The 25,636-nt window shown below is 41.5% G+C and overlaps 1 protein-coding gene across 5 annotated transcripts in view; it reads left to right on the forward strand.

The window, feature by feature from the left end:
- atf6 (activating transcription factor 6) overlaps positions 1 to 25,636 on the forward strand; it is a 462,472-nt gene that overhangs the window by 146,431 nt on the left and 290,405 nt on the right. For all 5 annotated transcript variants that reach the window (XR_011357594.1, XM_069937692.1, XM_069937693.1 and 2 more), the window contains exons 11-12: positions 17,589 to 17,699; positions 25,142 to 25,241. Coding sequence is in view for 4 of the 5 variants with exons in the window: in XM_069937692.1 (XP_069793793.1) it covers positions 17,589 to 17,699; positions 25,142 to 25,241 (211 nt within the window). In the remaining variant the exon portion in view is untranslated. The remainder of the gene's footprint in view (positions 1 to 17,588; positions 17,700 to 25,141; positions 25,242 to 25,636) is intronic.

Consider the following 25,636-nt stretch of genomic DNA (forward strand, 5'->3'; position numbering starts at 1 on the left):
TCAGGGGCAGGCCATGCAGTACAATGACTGCCAAACCCTGTTCCACCACATTCACATCTTCTTTTGAAACAAAGTCCGATGGGGTGAAGTGTCAAAGTCAATTCAGAGTCTATTTACAGGTTCAGCCTGTCTGGTGGTTTTGTCTGTCGAACTGACCATTGCAGTGCCAGCTGTGGTGTTGCTGTTAGCTCCTGGGCAGTTCTCTATGTGACGGGATGCAATTTGGATATCTGAACAGAATCATTTGGGGTTTCTTCGATGGGGGGGCTTGGGATGGTGCAGGTGGTTCCAATGGTGTGGTCGGATCCTTGGCCGTATATCTGCTAGTTGCGAGGAAGGGAGGGGTGCTGGTCGATCACCTGTGGAAGAACCTCAGTTGTAGGGATCCCTGCATAAGCCAGTATCTGGACAGAAACAATGTCTTAGCTCATCCTGGTACTGGACATAAGCATACTGGGGATTTGAATGGAGGAGGTGGACCTTCTAGACCAAGGGGTCTGCTTTGTGGGTTCTTGTGTGTCTCTGGAGTAGCACAGGTCCTCGGGTCATCGGCCAGACTGGTAGAGTTGTTCCTGATGCTGACCTCCTGGGAAAGGAGAATAATGTTTCATGTGGGGTCGCATTTATCACGGTACAAAGGAGTGACCTGCTGGCATGGAGCACCTCTGATAGTACCTGTTGCCACTGGGAGATGGGGAACCCTTTTGACTTAAGTGCCAGGAGGATTGCCCTCCAAATGGTGCTATTCTCCCTTTCCACCTGGCCATTCCCTCAGGAGTTATAGCTGGTGGTCCGACTTGAGGACCCCCCAGTCACTGTGAATGTTACTCTGGTATCTGAAGAGTGTGAAGAGGTTACGCAGGGACTTGACAGTGGCTGTAGTCATATCTGGGCAGGGGATGGGAAACGGGAATCATTAGTATTTGTCAACAATGCTGAGGAAATACATGTTTCTGTTTGCGGAGGGGATGGGGTCCTTAAAGTGCATACTTAGATGTTCAAAGGTATAGGAGGTTGCAGGTTCTCACAAAGTGATAAAGCCTAGTGACCCCAGGGTGACGGAGGCTGTTGTGAAGGGTTTGGAGGTGATCTGCTTGTGCATCAGCACATGTACCCCGGGACAGGGCATTGGGAGGCTCGTTGAATTTCCCGGGCCAGTACAAGATCTCATAGTAGTAGGTGGACAGCTCAATTCTCCATCTCAGGAATTTGCCATTCTTAATTTTTCCCCGCTGTTTGTTGTTAAACATAAATGCAACTCCACGTTGGTCAGTCAGCAGAGTGAATGGTTTGCCAGCAAGGTAATGCCTCCAGCGGCGCACAACTTCCACTATGGACTGGGCCTCTTTCTCAGTGGCTGAGTGCCAGAGTTCAGGGTCCTGGAGGGTACGGAAGAAAAATGCCACTGGCCTGCCCATCTGGTTTATTGTGGCAGCTGGGGCAAAGTTGGATGCATCGATTTCCACCTGGAATGGGATGGATTCATCTATAGTGTGCATCACACCTTGGCAATATCACCTTTGAAGTGAGTGAAGGCCTCTAGGACTTCTGCCAACAGGGGAAAAGTAGTAATTTTTACCAGGGGGCGGGATTTGTCTGCATAACTTAAGGACCCATTGGGCATAGTATGAAACGAACCCCGGGCATCTTTTCAGGGCCTTGAGGTTATGGGGGAGTGGGAGCTCCAGCAGGGGCTGCAAATATTTGGGGTCGGGTCAAATGACACCATTCTCCACCATGCACCCTTGTATAGCCAGATGTGAAGTGCGGAACATTCATTTCTTCTGGTTATATGCCTTTGCTCTCGGAGGAATTTCTGCAGGTTAGCGTTGTGGTCCTGCAGGTCATGGCCACAGATGGTCACGTTGTCCAGGTCGGAGAACGTGGCTTTCAGTTGGTGGTCATCCACCATTTGGTCCATCTCCCTCTGGAAGACCAAAACTCTGTTCATGACTCAAAAGGGGTCCCTGAGGAAATGGTAGAGGCGGCCGTCTACCTTGAACGCTATGTATGGGCATTCCTCCGGGTGGATCGGGAGCTGGTGATAGACTGACTTGAGGCCATTCGTGGAGAAGTCCCGGTATTGGGCAATCTCGTTCACCATGTCAGCTAGGTAGTGGGGGGGGGGGGGGGGGGTGGTGGTTAGGCGTCGAAGACGGTAAACCAGTTGATGGTCTGGCTGTAGTCTATGACCGTTCTCTCTGCTCTTTACCACCACCACCTGCGCTTGCCAAGGGCTGGTGCTGAGTTTAATGATGCCCTAACATAACATAACAATTATAGCACGGAAACAGGCCATTAGGCCCTTCTAGTCCGCACCGAACCAAACACCCCTTTCTAGTCCCACCTCCCTGCACAATGCCCATAACCCTCCATTTTCTTCTCATCCATATACCTGTCCAACCTTTTCTTAAATAATACAATTGACTCCGCCGCCACTATTTCTCCCGGAAGATCATTCCACATGGCTACCACTCTCTGAGTAAAGAAGTTCCCCCTCATATTACCTCTAAACCTCTGCCCCTTAATTCTTAACTCATGTCCTCTTGTTTTAATCTTTCCTCCTCTTAACGGAAATAGTCTATCCACATCCATTCTGTCTATCCCTTTCATAATCTTAAATACTTCTATCAAATCCCCTCTCAACCTTCTATGTTCCAAAGAATAAAGACCCAATCTGTCCAATCTCTCCCCATACTCCAGATGCTTAAACCCAGGCAACATTCTGGTAAACCTTCTCTGCACTCTCTCCACTCTGTTTATATCCTTCCTATAATTAGGCGACCAGAACTGCACACAGAACTCCAAATTAGGCCGCACCAACGTCTTATACAATCTCAACATTACCTCCCAACTCCTATATTCCATGCAATGATTGATAAAGGCCAACATACTAAAAGCCTTCTTCACCACCCTATTCACGTGAGTTTCTACCTTCAGGGAACGATGTACCGTTACTCCTAAATCTTTCTGCTCTTCTGTATTCCTCAATGCTCTCCCATTTACCACGTATGTCCTATTCTGATTCTTCTTACCAAAATGAAGCACCTCACACTTATCAGCATTAAATTCCATCTGCCATTTTTCAGCCCACTTTTCTAAGCAGCCCAAATCCCTCTGCAATCCTTGAAAACCTTCTTCATTATCCACTATTCCACCTATCTTAGTATCGTCTGCATATTTACTAATCCAATTCACCACCCCATCATCTAGATCATTAATGTATATAACGAACAACAATGGGCCCAATACAGATCCTTGAGGCACACCACTGGTCACCGGCCTCCAACCTGACAGACAATTATCCACTACCACTCTCTGGCCTCTCCCTTTCAGCCAATGTTCAATTCATTTGACTATCTTAAAATTTATACCTAAAGACTGCACCTTCCTAACTAACCTTCCATGTGGTACCTTATCGAAGGCCTTACTGAAGTCCATATAGACAACATCCACTGCGCTACCCTCATCCACATTCCTAGTCACCTCTTCAAAAAATTCAATCAGATTGGTCAAACATGACCTTCCTCCCACAAATCCATGTTGAGTGCTCCTGATCAGACCCTGTCTATCCAGATGTTTATAAGTACTATCTCTAAAAATTTTCTCCATTAATTTACCTACCACAGACGTCAAACTTACAGGCCGATAGTTGCCAGGCTTCCTCCTTGAACCCTTTTTAAATAACGGAACCACATGCGCAATGCGCCAATCCTCCGGCACTATCCCCATATCTAATGACATTTGGAAAATTACCGCCAGAGCCTCTGCTATTTCCTCCTTCACTTCTGTCAATGTCCTGGGGAAGATCCCGTCTGGTCCCGGAGACTTATCCACCTTTATATTCTTCAAAAGCCTTAAAACTACACCTTTTGTAATCTCTATATTCCCCATATTTACCCAATTTGCTTTTTTTATCTCACATCTCCCATTATCCTTCTCCTTAGTGAATACCGAAGAAAAGAAATTGTTCAATATCTCCCCCATTTCTCTAGGCTCCACACACAGTTTTCCGCTCTGATTTTCTAAGGGACCAATTTTGTCTCTAGCTTTCCTCTTACCATTAACATATTTGTAGAACTCTTTTGAGTTGATAAAGGCTCTGTCCCTGGGACTGTATTGTCTACTCTTAGTTGCCACTGGTTTAGAGTTGGGGTGAGGTTTTCGAATGGGGGAGGGGGCGGTGGGACCTTAAGGGTGAACAGAGCGCAGGTCATGAACAGTGGATGTTTGGAAAAAGGGGCGGGTGGTTTAAAAGTTGGTTATTAAGGACAGTGGTGGGGGGCATCATATTCCATCAGAACACTTTTAAATGGGCACTGGCACAGAGTTGTGGCATCATGAGCAATTTAAAATTCTTGTACTTGGTCCCACCCATGGTTAGTGTATTGTGCAGCACCCTCAGATTTTAGTTGAATGGGACTTGGATGCCAACGAGATTTTACACTGGACTGAGGTCACTGTGAGGGAGCAGTGCTGTACCGTACTCAGGTGTATGAAGCTTTCGATGCTTCCCGTGTCAAACAAGCATTTCGTAGTGCAGCCATTTACCTCGATGTCCATTGTAGACTTTGCTACTTGGTGTGGGAGCTCTGATCCAGAACGACAGATGCCGACTTCAGTTCGTTGTCTGACTTGCTGCTACTGTATGTGTGCGACGGCAACCTCCAAGATGTCCACCCCAAAGACGGCTGCCCCAATGGTTCGCACACATTTCCATGAAGCTGGAAGTAATGTCGATTCTGGTTGTTGTGCTCGGGCCCCTGCCATGCTGCTGGAATTGGGGCTGGATGCGACTCAGTCCAAGATGGCGATGGTGGCTGTTCGCATGTAGTACTGCAAGGGACGGTCTGGACCTACATACCTGTATGTAATGTCCTTTTCTTCCGCAGCTGAAACTGGTTGTGCTTCTAGCAGGGAAGTTCTTCTGAGGGTGCATTGTTTGGCCACAGAAATAGCACTTCAGGTGCTCAGCAATAGCAGCTGCAGTTTGAGACCCCCTGTCCTAAGAAGGCAATGCCCAAACTCCCCATATGGTGGCTACGGTGGAGTAAGCCTCCATGTTCTGTTGGGCCATCTCTCGTAATTTTTCGAGATCAGCCATTTCCTCCAGGGTCCAATTGCCCTTCTCCAGGAGCTTTTGCCTGATATGATCAGATATGAGGCCAGCTTCACAGGCGTCCCTGATTAGTCCCAGTGCAGCCACAAGCTCTCCCAAGCTCCCACAAGGCTCGAAAATATTCATCTAAGGACTCACCAGGTGCTTGTTGATGGCTGCCCAGGAGGTATCTGGCATAGATCACTTTCTTTTGGGCCAGATGCTGCTTCTGCAGGAGCCCCATAGCAACTGAATAAGTCTCGTAGTAGTCTCTAATATTCTGAAGGGTGTGGTGACCATCCTGTGCAAACAATAGGTCTCTTTTATCAACCTCGTCCCAGAAGGCATTCAGGCAGGGCAGCCACTTTTCAAATTTTACAAAGGCCTCTGGATCCTTGAATTCAATGTCCAGCTTCTGTGCTCAAATAGCCTTGTTCATGGCATGTAGGTGAAGTGATTAAATTGTAGCACTATCAATTAGACCCAATAGGGTTTAATCACTATAAACTTACAGTCGTATCTTACATGCTGTTGGCTTGATTCCAAGGCAGTACCAAGGGAGAGGGATTGGGTGATACCGCCTTTATTAGTGATCCTGGAGGGGAGGTGTTACATTATCATGGCTGGGCCAACCAGTACAATGACTGCAATAGTGAAATAGTGAAACTTTTGGAATGTAAGGGTTCAATCAGGCAGACGCAGCATGGTTTTAGAAAGGGAAGATCTTGTTTGACAAACTTGTTAGGATTCTTTGAGGATATAATGGGTGCGGTGGATAGAGGGGAACAGGTTGATGTTGTATATTTGGATTTCCAGAAAGCGTTTGATAAGGTGCCGCACAAGAGACTTATCAGTAAGTTACAGGAAAGTGGAGTCCGGGGAAGTATATTGGCCTGGATTGAAAATTGGTTGTCTGACAGGAGGCAGAGAGTCGGGATAAATGGGAGTTTTTCAGGTTGTCAGAAAGTGGTAAGTGGGGTGCCACAGGGGTCAGTGTTAGGCCCACAACTCTTCATCATTTACATTGATGACTTGGAGGAGGGGACAAAATGTGGTGTAGCCAAGTTTGCGGATGATACCAAATTGAGTGGAAGAGCAAATTGTAATGAGGATGTGGAGAGTCTGCAGAGGGATATAGTTAAGCTGGATGAGTGGACAAAGGTCTGGCAGATGGAGTAGAATGTTAGTAAGTGTGAGGTTATCCACTTTGGCAAGAAAAATAAAAGAGCTGAATATTATTTAAAGGGTGAAAAACTACAGCATGCTGTTGTGCAGAGGGACTTGGGAGTGCTTGTGCATGAATCGCAAAAAGTTAGGTTGCAGGTGCAGCAGGTTATTAAGAAGGCAAATGGAATGTTGGCCTTCATCACTAGAGGAATTGAATTCAGGAGTAGGGAGGTAATGTTGCAACTGTATAAGGTACTGGTGAGACCGCACCTGGAGTACTGTTCTGGTCTCCATATTTAAGGAAGGATATACTGGCTTTGGAGACGGTCCAGAGGAGGTTTACTAGGTTGATCCCTGGGATGAAGGGGTTGACTTATGATGAAAGATTAAATCGTCTAGGATTGTATTCGCTCAAGTTCAGAAGAATGAGAGGAGATCTTATAGAAACATATAGGATTATGAAGGGTATGGATAGGATAGATGTAGGAAGGTTTTTTGAGCTGGCCGAGGAAACTAAAATGAGAGGACCCAGTCTCAACATTCAGGGGAGTAGATTTAGGACAGAGATGAGGAAAAATAGTTTTTCCCAGAGAGTAGTGAATGTTTGGAATTCTCTAACCAAGGAAAAGACCAGACAATCGTAGGGGCAATCGATAGGATCTTCATTCTTTCTGCTTGTAGATGTCTCTGTCTTGCAGAATGGCTAATACAACCATAGGTGTTTGGAGAGGCAAAATTTGGTTAGATAAATTTTTACATGATAGAGGAATTAGGAGATATGGGGAGAAGGCAGGTAGGTGGAGTTAGGTCATAAATTAGATCAGCCATGATCTTATTGAATGGCGGAGCAGGCTCGATGGGCCATTTTTGGCCTACTCCTGTTCCTACTTCCTATGTTCCTATATAGTGTTCCACCACAGGTAGTATAATGGTTAATACCAGAAATGAATTGTAGTCGGAACCCAAAAGCTGAAAGGTCTTCTTGTCACGTTAGAATAAAAATTCCGCTGAAATTTTAGATGAACAGTTCTTTTTATTTCTTTCATTGATGGTGGCTGGGAGTGGAATGGGTGGTATTTAAAGATATTCATTCCAAAACCAAACTTCATTCCATGTTGCAGGATAACTGGGAGGTGTTAAATGAGAATAAAATTTGATGAAAGTTTGATTGATTTGTGCTTGGTATCTGAAAACCAATGGACAATTCTTTTCTGCACCTTTCTGCCCTTTTTTCAACCTGGACATGATAACTCTTGAGCATGGTTTCTGCCCTTCACTTGAAGGAGGTGCGAACCAATATGCAGTTGTGTCCAAGTTCAGTTACCTTGCAGTCACACTATTTTCAAATGCCTGGGAAAAAATATTCTCCTGTCAGCTGAATAACCAAGCTATAAAACACGAGAAAGCTGGAACCATGGATTGAATAGAGCCCTCTGAACTATTTAAAAATAACACAAATGAAGTCTATAAAAGGAACATTTGCAAAATAAAAAAAGTGGTACTGAGCACATTTTAACACTTGCTTTTTATAACTCAGCCCACATACCTTAACCTTTTTTTTCCTACTTCAAATTTGGATGATGTTTCATCTTAAATTAATATCTCAGGACACAGTATTTTAATTTATTTAACGTGGACATACAGCACAGTAACAGCCCCTTCAGGCCCATGAGTCTACACTGCCAAAAGGCACCCATGTAACCAATTAACCTAATAACCCCCATACATTTTTGGAGGGTGGGAGGAAACCAGATCCCCTAAGGGAAGCCTACAACACAGGAAGAACATATAAACTCCTTAAAGATAGAACTGGATTTGAACTCCGGTCACTGGCAGTATAATAGCATTGCAGTGCTGATCATGCCTTCAATTTCAAAAGTATAATTATTTTGAAAACTTTTGTCTTAATTTCTCCATTGACCACTTTGTCTTTTGTCCATTCGTTGAAAGTTTGAACTTTCCTGAATTTTAATTCATTTTCATGAAATATTCTGTGGAGTGTTTGTTTTAAAAATTTGCTTTAAATTGCTCATTGAAACACCACATTATTTTGAGAAGGGCAAATCCCTGTGGTCAACGAGAAAAGTGTTAATTATTTAAACATTGGTTCTTTATGGCACCTTCATTAAATTTTTATTGTGTATTTCATTGCAATATAATTATTTAAAAATCAGTCGATGAACAGTTTCATTGGAGTAATAAATACAAAGTGTTGTATTTTTCATGTCCAAAGGTTGTTCCAAGATGTTTGCCTCCAAAAGAATGTTTTTCAAGTGTAATAATAAAGGGAATTACATGAAGCAAATGATCAAACGAATTTCAGCACCTGTGATAAATGGATTTCATTATCACCACATGTGAGGTGGTCGACTTTGGATTTGAATGAAATAGTGAAAAGTCAAAGCAATAGAACTCCATGGAGAGAGGGATATGACTGTTATTTTACAGAGACTAGTACTAGACAGAAAATTACCGTAGGCCTCTTTAGAGTTGTTCTGAATTTTTGCAAAGTTCCGTCCAAATTACATCTGAAACATGCTGTTCATTTGTGTTAAGGGAAAATAGATTGACCTTGAAGAAAGTGCAATCCAAATTGACTAAAATGATATGTGGACTCCAAGGATTGACCAACAAGAAGTATTTAGCCAGGCAATGAGTTCCTCATTTACAATGAGTTAAAGTATTATTTTAATACTTGAAATAATTGATTGAAGGACAGAAGGGAACTTTCACGAGGTATGACAGTCTATGACTTGACCAGTTTTGCAGGTTTATAAAGTAGGAAACGGCACAACAGCCAAAGGATGGTAGAAGTTTTGATTTACTGATGCTGGATAAATTGAACCTGGGACATTTAGGAAAATACACATTAACCTGTCAACAGATTGCATCTTTCTTCAAAGCTTCATGTGACTAAAACTGGAGAACCCCATTAATTTAAATTAGTCACTGAGCTTCACAAATTAATTTAAACTATGTTGGTGAAAAAAATCCACACCAGTTGATTGTAGATTTAAATGAATTCATTTTAATTTTAATTTTTACATTTTAAATTATTTTAATATTTTTCAACCATGTACAAATTTTTTGGAAAAGACCAGACAATCGTAGGGGCAATCGATAGGATCTTCATTCTTTCTGCTTGTAGATGTCTCTGTCTTGCAGAATGGCTAATACAACCATAGGTGTTTGGAGAGGCAAACACAACATGTATTGTCCAGCCCATTAAGTCTCAGAATTACAGTGAACTGAAGCTGTTAATGGATATAGTGCAAACGTTTACATGCAGAGCTTGTGTATATGGATTTTCATTGCGAGTGGCAGAGCACGGTCATTTGCCTAAATGGGATAATATTCTTCCTGAGTTCCCATTAATTAAATATACTGGTAAGAAAAGAATATTCATTTGAGCAGGAAATAAAGGGTTTGTTCCATTTGGAGCTATCTGCCAATATTTTTTATCCAACTGGACTACTACCATTGGATCTGTGACATGCATGCAGTTTTGTCTGACTCGAGTTAAAATTATATGTGTGAGTTTGAGTGTTGTGTTGGTACTGCATCTGAAAAATGGAAGATTATAAGGTTTACTTATTGAGAGTAAGCTACCACCCTCTGGCATCAGTAGAACAGAGTTTTTATAGATCAGGTCTTATAATCAGATAAACCACAAAACTGGAGAAACTCAGCAGGTCAGACATCGCACTTTATATTGCAAAAATAAAGATATATCATTAACGTTTCGGGCTTGAGCCTTTCATCAAGATATGAGCAATTTGTAGGCAGGCGTCTGAATAAAATGGTGGGGGGGAGGGCAGGGAGAGAAGCACAGGCTTACAGACATGCATGGTACGGTGGTGGTCTGGCGCACTGACCTCTACCTTTCCAAGGCAAGATGACAACTCTTAGACTTCTCCTCTTACTAACTCCTTCAACAGGACCCCGACAAAGAACATCAAGCCACAGTCTCATGTAGCATTTCTAATCTCATCACCTCACCAAATATTTGCCAAGGTTGATTAAGACCTTTTAGATGGTCAATTATTTTTCTTTTATTTTATACAATTTATTTCAACAAATAGGTTGAACCTGGTCACATAGATCATTTCAATTAAATGTCTTTGAGGCATTATAAGCAATTATTGATGTAGGTTTATCTACTTTTTTGGGGGCCTTTTTGGTCACGCTTACTCATATACAAACAAATTATTATGCAATTGTCAATTCTGTATGTATACTTATGTTAAACTCAATAAAAATATTTTAAGAAGAAAGATGGGCAATTCGATCCAACACTATTCCTCCAAACCATAACCATTAGATTTTCCAATTAAAAGTGAAATGAAAAAACATCTTAGAGAGTGTCATCTTGGCAAATCTGAAAATGTCAACTTGATTTTGGTGGCAGCCAGGAGGAAACAATATTTTGCAGGTGTTCTTTCTGAATTAAAAGAAAACTTTGATCAGGTTGCAGTAAAAATTGTGTTTTGGTCATATATTGTAAATAATACCACCCCAGACACCAGTGTACCATGCTTAATTCATAGTTCAACAAAGGAACTGCAGGGGATGAATTGGAAACCTGAAATTTGAGATTGAAAATTTAGTACTGTATCAATATTTTAATCTTGGGAACAAGGTCCAGAGCACAGGATGAATGGCTCATGATATTTCTGGAAGACTATTACCAGCTGAAAGGAAAAATAACAGTATCAAAGTACAGCAGATACTGTGATTGTGATTGATAGGTATTTGTACTTTCATACCTTTACAAAGTGCTCAGGCCTAAAACGTTGGTTGCCCTTTACTTTTTCTAGATTGTGACAAATTATGTTGTGTTTGTATTGTATATAGATATGTTTTTGGGAGATAAATCGGGGCAGGTTTTTTAGTGTAAGTCACATACAAACACTTTAAAACAGATCTTATTTAAAATCTTGGAACTCTGCTCATGCTCGACAGCCCATTGATTGTTGTTTACAAGGAGGCAACAATGAAAGAACTTGTTGGAGCCGCAGGCTGTCTGAAGTGGAACTTGCTGTTCTAAGAGGGTCATGTGGTTTTGCAAGCAGAGAGAGTAAAACAGGCTTTCTGTGTGTGTGTGTGTGTGTGAGAGGGAGAGAGAGATCAGTTCTGCAGTTTTACAGTCAGCAGCAGAAGCTGGGACTGGAGCAGGACAAGCTGGCAAGCTTGTGGAAAACCACATTTGGAAGACGGGTTGTGAGTTCAGCATGGTCAAAGCCCTTGTGGTTCATACAAAGGAGAGGACTGGCTGGCTAGAGTGTTTCTCTTGAAATAAGGGAAACAAAAAGGAACTCTGTGGTGACCTGAAACAAAGAGGTTATCATCTGGAAAACCCTGATGGGGCAAGTTTCTCTGGCAAGACACTGAAGTGGCTGGTTACAAGGAATCAATTGTGGGTGTCCAGCGAAAAACAAATCTCTCTCTGCAAATCAACAAGAACCTTTCAAGCACCAAAGCCTGGTGAACTTTATAAATGTTAAATTCTGTGCACAGAATAGGAATTGCCTGCAACCAGTGAACTTGGAGAGATGAGAAGTGAGATTGGACTTTGAATCAAGGAACTTTTCTGAACTTACATACACATTACAAACTCGTGCGCTTAGAATTAGAAGGGGATTAAGTTCATTTAGGTAAGTTAATAGTAATAAGTTAAAGTTTGATCCTATTTTCATGTTTAAAGATAATTAAAAGCAACTTTTGTTTAAGTAACCATTTGTGTTGGTGAATATCTATTGCTGCTGGGTTTATGGGTCCTCTGGGCTCGTAACAAGATGCTGTCCTTTACTTCATCTAGATGCTGCGTGACCGAGTTTCTCCAGCACTCTTGTGCATTGTAATATTGAAGTACAGTTTAATTTAAGCTTATTATGTGCTGTTTCCCTGTTGGATATCCATAGCTGTATTAATCTGTGAATCTTTTTCTGTGTCAAAATTAATTGATCAGTAGAACAATTTTCAACTCAACCTCATGACAGTTTAATGCATTTAATTGATATACTGAGGGTATAAGGTTTAATATTTCAGTTTTGAAGAAGGATTCTAGATTGTTGAAGGCAATGATGGGTTGGGTAAACTTGGTCTTTTGTGCTCCACATACAAATCTTTCCAGTGGAATGGGAAGATTCTTCAGGTTCACAGCAAAGTGAAATATTGCTCTGTACTGAGCCATGGGCTCATAAAGATCCAAGGACAATGCTGCCAGGCATAAGAATATAGAATACAAGTAAATTAAATTGAGACAGCAGCATTTCCTCAAGAACTTCACTTGTCGAGGAAAATTCTGCTGAACCTTGTGCTCGAAACAAAGGAAAGCACAAGCACACAATGCCCAGTGGTCCTGATGCAGCCATCATGTCATAAGGATGAGGGCACTGAAACTTGCACAGAATAGAACATTACAGCACAGGACAGGCCCTTTGGTCCTCGATGCGCCAACCTATATATTCCTGCCAAAAAAAATGAAACTCTTTTGACTTCGTAACCCTTTACTTTTCTTTCATCTATATGCCTGCCTCTTAAATGCCCCTCATGTTTCAGCTTCCACCACTATCCCTGACAGGGCATTTCAGGCACCCACAACTCTGTGAAAAACAAACAAAAAAAAACTTTCTCCTGATGTTTCCCCTAAATTTTCTTCCCTTCACTTTGGACAGACGTCCGAATGTGTTTGCTGGGAAAAAAGTGCTGGTAGTCACCCCTTATCCTTCTATGCTCCAGGTTTCCAATCCAGGCAACATCCTGGTATATCTCTCTGCACCCTCTCCATAGCTCCACTTCTTTCCTGCGATGAGATGACCAGAACTAAACATAATACTCTAAGTTTGGTCTCACCAGAGATTTGTGGAGTTGTACTGAAGGGCAACCAATGTTTTAGAATATCAAGGAATTGGTGATACATGACAGAAAACAAAAAAAAAGCTTCAGGAAATGATGGCTCTGAGCATTGTATGACTTGTTGACTGGAACTTCTAAGAGTTTAGCTGAAAAATTTTATTCCCATTCTCAACTAAAATTAACATAGAAATGGAGTGCAGTGTTATGGCCACAGTAGTGTTGCTGTATGGGAACATTCTTCATGTCTTCATGTATCACTGCAAGTAAAATCACAGTCATTTCCAGCACTTTTAGCTTCCTTCCACAGTGTTTAAACATGGTAACTTTCCAGCTGAATGCATTGGGTAGCCCACAAGGATGAAATGATCTAATTCTCTTCATTAGTTGATGGACGAGGAGAGCTTCTTGGCCCTCTTAGCTGAGGCAAGGTGATTCTAGGTTTCTTGCTTGTATTATTTGCTTTCTCGGGGTATTTTCTCACCGAGCCATCAGATGAACAGGAGCTGATTCAGCAGTTTTGATTTGATTTGCTATCATGTTACTAAACGAATATATCAGCAAACAAGGTTGCACTCTGCTGCTGTAAATGAGAATATAAACTGAATTTAAAATGATCTGTGAAAGGAAGGTGGTACCAAGATCATGATGTGACAGTGTTGTAAAAGAAAACTCATTTGTAAGTTCTTCGAGTCAAGCAATTAGCTGTACATTTGATTCAGCCTTGTATGAGCATTCTTGCTTCTTCACTCCCTTCTAAAGATCCTGGAGCAATTGATTAAAATCATTGCTTCAATGGCTCAATGAAGTGATTCTGTCACACTTTCTCAGTTAAATCTTGTGAGTTCATCCTTTGCTACATGGACATGAAGTTTGAATTTCAAATTTATTGTTAAGAATACATACATGACATCATATGCAACCCTGAGAGTCTCTTTCCTGTGGGCCAGACAGAATTTCTACTTATCGGGTCATGTAAACTGCACTCGAGAACAATACATACACAAAAGAGAGAAATGGAAACAAAACTGTGCAAATGCAGACAAAAGTAAACCGTTATAAACAATGTGCAAAGTAAGAGTCCTTAAACGAGTCTCTATGTGTTCTTTAAGAGTCTGATAGTGAAGGGGTAGCAGCTGTTCCTGAACCTGGCGGTACTAGTCTTGTGGCACCTATACCTTTTTCCTGATGGCAGCAGCGAAAACAGAGCATGCCCTTGATGATCGCTGCTGCTCTCTGATGGGAGCGTTCCACGTCGATGTTCTCGATGGTGGGGAGAGTTTTGCCTGTGGTGTGCTGGGCTTTGTCCACTATCTTTTACAGGGCTTTCCGCTCAGAGGTATTGGTGCCCTCATACCAGGCCATGATGCAGTAGATAAGCACAGTTTCTACTAAACATCTGTAAAGATTGGCCAAGTTTCCAACGTCATACCGAACCTCCGCAAGCCTCTGACAAAATTGAGTGCTCGTAGATCTCAGTGCAACATGTAGCCACAAGTTAAACACAAAAGTCTGGAGATAGCATGGTTTTCAACAAGTTTTATTCAGTTATTTTTATGTTGCAATATTTTGTTTTTAATTTAAAATTTTTAAAAACAATATGGCACAGTAAAAGGACCATAAAACCCATACAGCTGAATTGGACTCAATTAACCAACCAACCCACCCAGTATGTTTTGAAAGGTGGAAGGAAATCGGAGCACCTGGGAAAATTCACACAGGTCACTTGGAGAAAGTACAAATTTCTTAGACAGTGCCGGATTCGAACTTTTGTCACTGCTGCTGTGATAGAATTGCTCTAATCGTACTGCCTGGTGAAGTGGCAGTTGCGAATAAAGAAATGTTTCTGTTTCAGCCATTTCTGCTCTAATGAGGCACTTTGCTGGCATCACAGTGATGTTGAAAATTCAGTAAATAACATGCTGAGGATTCCATTTAACAGCTTGTTCTCTGCAGGTTTTTTTTCACAGGGCAATTTTGAATTGTAATCAAACTAGCTGTGGCTTTGAAAGTGATCTTTGCCAGATGATCCATCCCAGTCTCTGGCCAGATCTCAGCCACGTGAAAACACCATTTATTTTCTTAGCTTTAAATCATTTGGCGGGGAAAAAACCTTGCAAATTCAAACAACTAAAGAGAAATGAAATACTGTTTTGTTTTGGCACGGTGTTTGTTTAACCAGTGACAGAATTGCAAAGGGTGAATATTTTCTGTACACAATTAACATTTGCTTTATTTCATCAACTGAAGCCTTCTTGTATAGGGCATGGGGGAATCAGTCATTGGAACATCAGATTGTTCACGTAAGAACTATCTTTTGTAGGATTGTTGTCAAACTGTTGCCATTTAGTGAAAAGCTTTTTGAGGAAATAAGAGAATGTTGCATTTGCTTTGTGTTTTCATGCATTTATCTCTTTTGGATCCCGTCTTAGCTCATTGTCCCTGACCACCAAGCCTCTCTCCAAGTCGAGAAAAGATACACAGATGCATGTTCTTGCTACTCAACTCATATAACAATGATATAGAAAAATAATAAGAAGATTACTATATTTTCTTGTGAGGACAGTGACTCACAATTGACTCATAATTCAGTGATTCGTGAAGTGGGACCAATGTTGGGGCAGCACAGTTAGTGTAGTGGTTAGTGCAACACCTTTACTGCGCCAGCGATCAGGACCGGGGTTCAAATCCTGCGCTGTCTGTAAGGAGTTTGTACATCCTCCCCATGTCTGCATGAGTTTTCCCAGGGGCTCCGGTTTCCTCCTACCGTTTGATACATACTGGAGATGCAAGTTAATGGGATATAAATTGAGTGGCACAGACTCGTGGGCTGAAATGGCTTGTTACCATTTTTATGTCTAAATATTCCTTGACCTGAGATAGTCTGGCTCTTCACTCTTGGGCTCTATTTTGTTTTACGATTATGAGCTCCAAATTTCTGGACAAGGCAACAAAATTGATTCTGGATAAGTTTATTGTTTCACATTTGTTTTGGCCAGTGTTTCAATGACTGTTACCGAAAAGACTTTTTTTCAAATCTCAAATCATGATGTTTGCAAAGTGGTGGCAGAGTTATGAATGCAAGCCAAAAAGTTTTAATTTCACATTATTGCATCAAGATCGATGTATGAAAATGAATGACAACTGAACTTCTGTTGAAGGGATGCTCACAGTGACTTTTATGTAAATAACCATATATAACTGTTATGGCAAGAAAACAGGCCATCTCGGCCCTACAACTCCACGCCAGTTTACTCAAACAACTCCACTAGTTCCCCCCGCCTATTCTCCGCTCATAACCCTCAAACTCCCTCTTATCCATGTATATATCCAGCCTCCTCTTAAATGAAAGAATTGGCTCTGCCTCAACTATTTCCTCCGGAAGATTATTCCATTCAGCCACCGCTCTCTGAGTGAAGAATGGTACCTATTGTTCAGAATCTTTAATTTAGGCATTCAGTGCGGTAACAAACCCTTCCAGCCCACGAGCACATGGCGCACAAATACAAATTAACTTACAAGCCCCGTACGTTTTTGAAGAGTGGGAGGAAACTGAAGTACCGTGAGGAACCCCATGCAGACATGGGGAGAAGGTACAAACTTCTTACAGTCAGTGCTGGAATTTAACCCGGATCGCTGGGCTGTAATAGTAATGTTGAGAGGAATGAAGAGCCAAGCGATGGAATATTTTGGCTTATTCCTGATATTGACCAGCTAGTTCCTTGCCTCTCCCCTCCTTTTCTGATGTTCTGAAATCAGAAGATTGTCATGGAATGCCAAATCTTGCTAGCTGTCAGGAGAAGAATAAGACATGATTGGGATATGCAAAACTGGAGTGAACGCATTCAGGATAAAAGATGCAGCTGCCAGCTGAAGTGGCAATTTCAGCATTTAATAAAAATTTGGATAGGTACATGGATGGGAGGACTATGGTCCGGGTGCAGGTCAATAGGATGAGGCAGAATAATAGTTCGGCACAAACTAGATAGGCCAAAGTATTTGTTTCTGTGCTATAGTATTCTGTGGATCTATGGATCTGCAAGGAGAACCGATGACATTGTAGCCATGGTCAAAATATGATGTTTATCATTATTAGGTTATTAATGAATGAGAATTTTGCTCTTGTGGAAGCCAAAAAGTAAACTATCAGATCAGATTTCAGATTTATTTTCACAGTACGTACATGACATTCTTTTTTTTCTGCAGGTGTAGCAGAATTACCACTAATTGTAGTGGAAAAAATAAACTGTACATAGCGTGAACATGTAAACAATCAAAAGAAGTGTAAACAGAATATGAATGCTGGGGATGCAATTATCTGATTTTACCACCAAGATGCAGCAGTTATGGTCTCAGCTTTTAGTTATCATCTGCTTATTTTTATTTGCATTCATTAAGGGTTCTGCAGACAGTAGTGCTTTTTTTTCCTGAAAAACAAAGTAATGAAATTGAATCTTTTTTTGTACAGAAATGGAATTTCAATTTCAGAAAAGAAAGATCTTATGGTGGTAAAGAAAGAACCTCTTCTCTTTGTTCAACGAGCATGTCAACCACAAGTCAACAGGACTGAGTCACTACGGTGAGTACTGTAGTTAAATACAACAGTCTGGAAACCACCAGAGATTTCTTAGTTATGCATTTCTTCAAATGCTAATTGGTTCTCTCATTTGAAGAGATCCCTTTCTGGGAAAGAATACATGTTCCTTTACTTTTAAATCATATTCATCTACAAAATCAGTAGTTTGACATTGCAGGTACCCCTTGAACTTGGGACCAAAAGGTCAGTCGTGTCTTGAAATGGACATAAGTTGGAATTTTGCCATGTGCGTAGAGTACCAAAGTCTGAAAGCAAACTTTTTAATCATATCTTTTTTTCATCGTAGTTCTGATGATACCAAAGCTTCCTGTATTCTGGTCAATACTTACCTTGTTAGTCAGCATCCTGGGGTCCGTAGGCTGGGTGCGGCCATCTTGATTCCTATGCGGTTGCGCGAGTCCTCATTTGGAACATGCGCAAGCCTTCAGTTGGTGCACGCGCGAGTCTTTGGTTGTCATATATGCGGTGGGTTTGCATATTGGAGTTTGATTGGCGCATGCGCAAGAGTTAAGCGCCCTAATGATATTGAATTTGCACCCTTAACTCTCGTGCATGTGCCAACCTAATTCCAATACATGAACCCACCGCACATGTGCCAATCGAAGACCCATGCATGTGCACAGGAATCAAGGCGTCTGGGATGACAACTGACAAGGTAAGTACACACATTTTGGCTCTTACGTGCCCTGTATCTTTGTTATAGTTTGTCAAATACAGCATTAATCTGTGTAAATTTTATATTTTTTCTTTATATTTTTAAAAAATTGGTCAAATGTCTGGATGGATACAAGTCACATAGTTCACAAGTTGCGGAGTACCTGTACTTGTAGTACTTTTACACATCTGAATATTCAAAAGACATCACTTGAGAGGACGATTTGAAAGCAGCTTTCTCACAAACAAATGTGAAAATATTGCATTGTGAGTAATATTTCCCTTGAGTTAACTTTACAGACTGAACTTCATTGTTGGTGTCAATATTTTCCTTTTGTGGTGGGATGAGCCTGTGGTGAGGAGGGAGGTGGATGATGATGGTGGTGATGAGAGCAGAGATTTTCAATAACTAAATCAGTTTGACGTGGCAATTTGAATCCAGATTGGGTGAGAAGAAAATACTTCCAAATCTTTTGAGGCCTGATGGAATTAATCTTGGAGAAAATCCACAGTGAGGATAGGTTAGTTTGAAATGCATTTTCAGTCCAGCGTAGCAATAGAAAGCTAGATCATTGTTTGGAGCAAATGGAGGATTGCTGAGTTTGCTCTCGTATGATCTCCAACAGGAAAATAGCATGCTCCTTTAAATAGGTAAACAAAACAATTTACACAGAGAGTAGTGGGTGCGTGGAATGGGCTGCCAGAGGAGATGGTTGAGGCAGGTACTGTTGCAATGTTTGAGAAAAAAATTGGATGGATCCATGTTAGGTCTGCTTTGTTCATGAATGAGTGAGTCAAACACCAGACTGAGTCGAAATCAAGGTTCTTTGTTCTTTATTGCCGGATTGTAACACTTGCAACTAACAGTGTTAGTTGGAGAAGGCGCATTCTGCCGTTATCAGCAAGTAGTGTTTTTTTTATACCTCAGGATACATACTTAGTAAATTATCATACCATTACATTGTCCAATGAATAAACTGTTGCTATCCCTCTCTGCTAGCCTCCTGCACATCAATTTGTCATCCCCACTCTTATCTTGAGAGTACAAGGTCACAACTGCATCTTGTTATGGGCCAGCACTGGGTGACTCCCTCTACATTCCCAGCTCATGATGTTTTTACCTAACAATCCATGGTCGGATGAGTTTGAAGGGATATGGGCCAAATGTAGGCAGATGGGACAAGGTGGATGAGACATTTTGGTCTGCGTGGTCAAGTTGGGCCAAAGGGCCTGCTTCCATCCTGTATAACTATGCCTTTCATCTGAGACAGCTTATTGAGACATTTTAGGTCTGCTTTCAATGTCGGATGCTGTATAAGTCGCAGGACAGGAATCTGTTCAGCCCACCCAGATTGCAAATTAATCTCATAGCGCATGAGAATGCAATGCTGTTGCCAAGTGTTGTCTTAATAAAAACACTTTTAACTAAGGAGCAAAACATTGAATCTGTAGGTCACAGAATAATGGAACATGTAGCATTAAATCATCTGAAATGTTGGAACAATAAATGTTTACTGTTTGTATTCCTTCTATTTTCTTTGATTGCTTTTTTTATTGCAGCAATTCTGACAACAAAAACAACTTGTCTTTATGCCACAGGATGGTTGTCATTGAGGGCTGTTATAGTCACATTTTTGGGTTCTGGGATGATGTTGGCAATCTTGAAACCAACAGGGATGATGGTCTGCTGCAGTGAAGATCTATGTGAAGACCTCTGTCAATTGGTCTGCACGGTCCTTCAGTACCCGACCAGGAATGTTGTCTGGTCCCACCGCTTTGTGTGGGTTCACCTTGGATAGGGTTGTCCTCACCCTGGCTACTACTATGCAGGTGGCTCATTATGTCATCCTGTTATTCTCATTCAACCATGCATAGAACATCTTCATTCTGTCTGGAAGGGAGGTGTTGTCTTTAACTCGCAAGGTTTACTTGTGAGCTGTTATAGACTTGATTCCTTGCCACATGTGCCACGTGTCGCTGGTGTCGCACAGCTATCTGTTGATCCTCAGTGCATACCCATGTTTTGCCTTCTGGATTGCATGGGAGAGTTCAGCTCTTAGTCCCTTCTTGGCTGACCTGAAGGCAGCATCACTAACTCTGAGAAATACCTGGACTTCTGAAATTTGAAATCGGACCTCGACATCCAAGCATGGTTTCTGCTTAACCCTGGTTGTGAAACATTTGATCTCAATGACATACTCAATGCACTTGCTGATATAGCTAGTCACTGAGCTCATATATTCCTCAATGTTTAATGACCATTGTAGGTGTCCGCCTATCTGCAACAGCTTTAAGGAGCTTCAAAGTATTTTTTGCGACTTTGCTTGAAGGATACATTTTGTTAATCCTCTGTTGATCCCCATCAAGTTGCTTAGTGGTTTTGTTTTCTTAAAAAAGGGAAACATTTAAAAAAAAGGGCAAATTAAGTCTCTATTGAGACATAGAACATTGCAGCAAAATATAGCATGGTGTTGTGACAACTTATATAAACCTTTTCAACAATCTAAATTTTCCATACCTCACACCCATAACCTCTATTTTTCTCTCATCCATGAATCTGTGTAAGAGTCTTTTAAATGTATTGTTCCAGCCTCCACCACTACCCCTGGCATTGTTTTCCAGGCACCCACAACTCTCTCTGTGAAATAAAATTATTCTTGACATCTCCACAGAACTTTCCTCTCCTCACCTTAAACAGATGTCCTCTGGTATTTGCTCCTTTTGCCCCAGGAAAATGGGGCTCTCTGACCACCCTATCTTTTAGACATCTATTAAGTCACTTCTCATCATTCTTTGCTCCAAAGAGAAAAGCCCTCGCCCTATTAACCTTGCCTCATAAGACACATTTTCCAATCTGGGCAATGTCCTGATAAATTGCCTATCCAAAGCTTTCACATCCTTCCTGTAACATAGAGCACTACAGCACAGTACAGGCCCTTCGGCTCTTGATGTTGTGCCAACTCATGTATTCCTTAAAAAAAGTACTAAGCCCTCCCTACCCTATAACCCTCTATTTTTCTTCCCTCCATTTGCCTGTCTAAGAGTGTCTTAAATGCCCCAAATGTTTCAGCCTCTACCACCATCCCTGGTAAGGCATTCCAAGTAACCACAACTCTTTTGCGGTAAATAAATAAATAAATAAATGAATAGATAGAAATTAAAAAAAAAACTACCCCCGATATAAACTTCCCTCCCTTCACTTTGTACATCATTCCTCTGGTGTTTGTTATTCCTGTCCTGGGAAACAGTTGCCGGCTGACCGCCCTATTTAAGCCTCTCATAATCTTGTAGACCTCTATTAAATCTCCTCTCATCCTTCTATGCTCCAAAGAGAAAAGTCTCAGCTCTGCTCACCTTGCCTCATGAAACTTCTATTCCAATCCAGGCAATATCCTCGCAAATCTCCTCTGCACCCTCTCCATGGCTTCCACATCCTTTCTATAATGAGTTGACCAGAACTGAACACAATGTTCCGAGTGTGGTTTCACCTGAGATTTGTAGAGTTGCAACATGACCTCTCTACTCCTGAACTCAGTCCTCCAATTAATGAAATCCAGCATCCCATAGGCCACCTTATATCCTATCAACCTGTGTGGCGACCTTGAGGGATGTATGGATTTGAACCCCAAGGTCCCTCTGTTCATCCACATTCTTAAGTAACCGACCATTAACCCTCATCAACTTCTTTTGTTACTTTCTCAAAAACTCAATTAAGCTCGTGAGTCACAGCCTTCCCTTCCCAAAGCCATACTGACTATCCTTGAGTAGATTGTAGTTCTCCAAATGCTCATAGATTTTATCCTTAAGAATCCTCTCCAGTAGTAAGACTCACTGGTTTATAGTTTCCAGGGTTCTCCCTATTTTCCATTCTCCAATCCTCTGGCACATCCCCTGTTGCCAAAGAGGATTCAAAGATCATAGCTACTGCCCCAGCTATCTCTTCTCTCACTTTCCACAGCCACCTGGTGTCTATTGTGTCCGGCCCTGAGGACTTATCAATTTTGACGTTTCCTCTTACTCTTCCTCTTCCTTAATTTCAACACTGTCCAGCACACACACCTGTTCTATTGCAACATCACCCTGATCAAGGTCCTTTTATCTTGTGAATGTTGAGGTAAAGTATACCTTAATTCTTGTCATCCTTCTGTTCTTCACATAAACATAAAATGCCTTGGGGTTCTCCTTAATCCTACATGCCAAGGCCTTCTCATGCCCCCTTCGAGCTTTGCTAAGTCCTTTCTTAAGCACCTTGCTGGCTACCATATACTTCTCACGAGTCCTTCTTGTTCTTGCTTCTTATATCTAATGTATACTTCCTTCTTCCTTTTAACTGGCTGCTTCACCTGTTTTGTCAACCATGGATCTCTTTTCCTACCATCTTTTCCTTGCCCCAGTGGTACAAACCTATCCTGAATCCAGCACAAGTGGTCCCTAAACTTCCTCATTAGTTATGTGCCGCCTTCTTTGAACATCTGGTTCCAATTTACTCTCACTAGTGAGGCATCCAAAAGTGAACACAATATTCCAAGTTCAACACACAAAAGTGCTGGAGAAACTCAGCAATTCACACAGCACTTTTAATATAGCAAAAATATATTACAAACGATTGGGGCCTGAGAAGGTATTGTAAGGTGGTCTAATCAGAGTTTTATAGAGCTGCAATATTACCTCGCAGCTCCTAAGCTCAATTGCCTGACTAATAGCCAGCATACCATGAGCCTGCTTAACTACCCTATCATTCTGCATGACAACCTTGAGAGATCTATGGATTTGACTCCAATGTTCCTCTGTTTTTCCACGGTGTTAGGAATCCTGCCATTAACCATGTACTCCATCTTCAATTTTGACCCTCCAAAATGCATCACTTCACACTTATCCAGATTGAACTCCATTTGCCACTTCCCTGCCCAATTCTGCATCCTGACTATATCCTGTTGTAACCTACGACAATCTTCTCCATGCTCCACAGCACCTCCAACCTTTGTGTCATTTGCAAACTTAATGAGCCATCCCTCTACTTCTTTGTCCAGATCATTTATAAAAATCACAAAGAGCAGGGGTCCCAGAACAGATCCTTGCTGAACACCACAGGTCACTGACCTCCAGGCAGAATAGGTTCCATTTGCTACTACCTTCTGCTTTCTGCAGGCAAGCCAATTCTGAATCCACACAGCCAAGGTTCCATGCATCCCATGCCTCATGGCTTGCTAAATGAGTCTACCAATGGGAACCTTGTCAAATACCTTATTAAAATCCATATGCACCACATCTACCACCCGACCTTTATCATTTTCTTCTGTTACTTCGTCTAAAAACTCAATTAGGCTCATTCAAAGCAACGTTAACGATCTCTGAGACGACCATGCTTCTCTAAATGCTTGTAAATCCAAATTAATGGTGAATTCACATTGAATGTGGCTTTGGCAACCCCGGAGAAGCACCATCGGACTGCAGTGATGTGTCATTGCATTCCAGACTTTAGCACTTGCACACCGCAACATCAAAAGATATACTGGAGATAGATGCAGTCACATCTGGCCACCTCTCTGCAACTGGACTTCCCATGAAGTTTAATTTAGAGACACAGCACAGTAACAGGCCATTTTGGCCCACAAGTTCACGCCACCCAATTAACCTACACCCTCCCTGGGCCAAAATGGACTGCTAGCATTCTGACTGTCTAAGTTTAAAATGACAAGGTTGGCCACCCTCCTCTGGAGTATTATGCAACTGGATGCCTTTCTTACCATTAGAATATTGCATATTGAAGCAGTATCACTGATTTTCAATAAAAAGGTAAAGGGAGGTACTGTAATTTTTTAAAACTTTTAATTTTGTGATGTGATATTTTTCAGCTTTTTCAAAAAATCTCTGATTATGGGAGGCAGTTTGAAAAAGTGGGAAAGGGCTTCTGACAGTAGGAATTGTGGTAGACCACCCTGGGCAGGCCCTCTGTTTCCATTTCCTATTGCCTGGTCGCTGCCCGTGGATTGCCCCACATTGTGGAACTGGCACAGCAGTGAGCCCAGTTGAAAATCTGAAGCCAAGTGGCTGCATTCTCAGGAGCACGGTGCACACATACACACATAGTACTCTGCACAGTGATCTTCTCGGCTGTTTTCATGATCCTCTGTTTTGATTTCCGATCCAATGCTTTGCATTTACTGTACCATGCAATGATGTAGCCGCTCCTGTAAAATGTCAAGATGAGGGCCAATAACCTTGTCATCTTCAAACTCCTGAGGAAGGGTTGGCACTACCAACCTCCTGACTAATGAGATGTTCAACATCCAGGGTAGGTTGTCCATTATATGTACACTAAGGAACATTGTGTTCTCTGGAATATTTTGGAATTTTGGAGCCATTGATATGAAAAGGCAAACACGAGGCACAAGTATTCTCCAGTATGATGCATACCATCAACTTAGCAGTTAAATTTATTTTGAAATTTGTCAGCAAGGCAAAATTGCAAACCTTCAAAAATAAGCAAATATGCCATTGATGTATTAGATGTGTTTTATTGTTGATTGCAGAATGTATCTCAGCAAAGGGTTCTTATAATGTCTGCAATCATAGTGTCAGTCATGATCCCTCCAACTGATTGACATCTGAATGTTGTCAAGCGAATTTTCAGTTCATCATCTATTTAACCATATTGCAACAGCCACCACATCAATTGTCCAATCATAATATGGAGAATATCCAAGTCAATGCTTCAGTAAATAAGAAGCTACTCTTTAGTAAATATTTTCTCCATTATACTGATACAGGCTTGTAGATGAACTTCGTGGTTGGGTCCATCGACATGAAGTAGTCAGAGATAAGCTGAGGAAAGGATCCAAGATACTTCATAAGTTAAGAACTGCATCGGTATGTACTTTTTCTCCATTTTTTTTGGAAAATTTGTAGTTTTACTGACTAAAACTTGACAAACATCACAGGGGATCACTCCTCCCCTTTTACAGATCGCTTTATATTGGGTCCTTATGTTTTACCCCCCTCCCACCCAAACATTAACAGAGACATACATCAATTATTAAAAATAACAATGCAAATACAGTTAAAAAAAAAGGGGGGGTGGGGTGGTGCCGGCCAGGCCTCTAAATTATCTCCTCATTCTCGACATTCTGGGATTTGTGTGAGCCTATTGGGTGGGCCTATTGTCCACTGTTTCCTACCTTTTTTCCAATTAAAAAAATTTCTGGCTTGTCAGTTGAAAGAAAAGTAAAAATCCTGATGATACAATGAGTGTGAACTTTGTAGAA

Source organism: Narcine bancroftii, chromosome 5, assembly GCF_036971445.1.
Source record: "Narcine bancroftii isolate sNarBan1 chromosome 5, sNarBan1.hap1, whole genome shotgun sequence".
Taxonomy (NCBI): Eukaryota; Metazoa; Chordata; class Chondrichthyes; order Torpediniformes; family Narcinidae; genus Narcine; species Narcine bancroftii.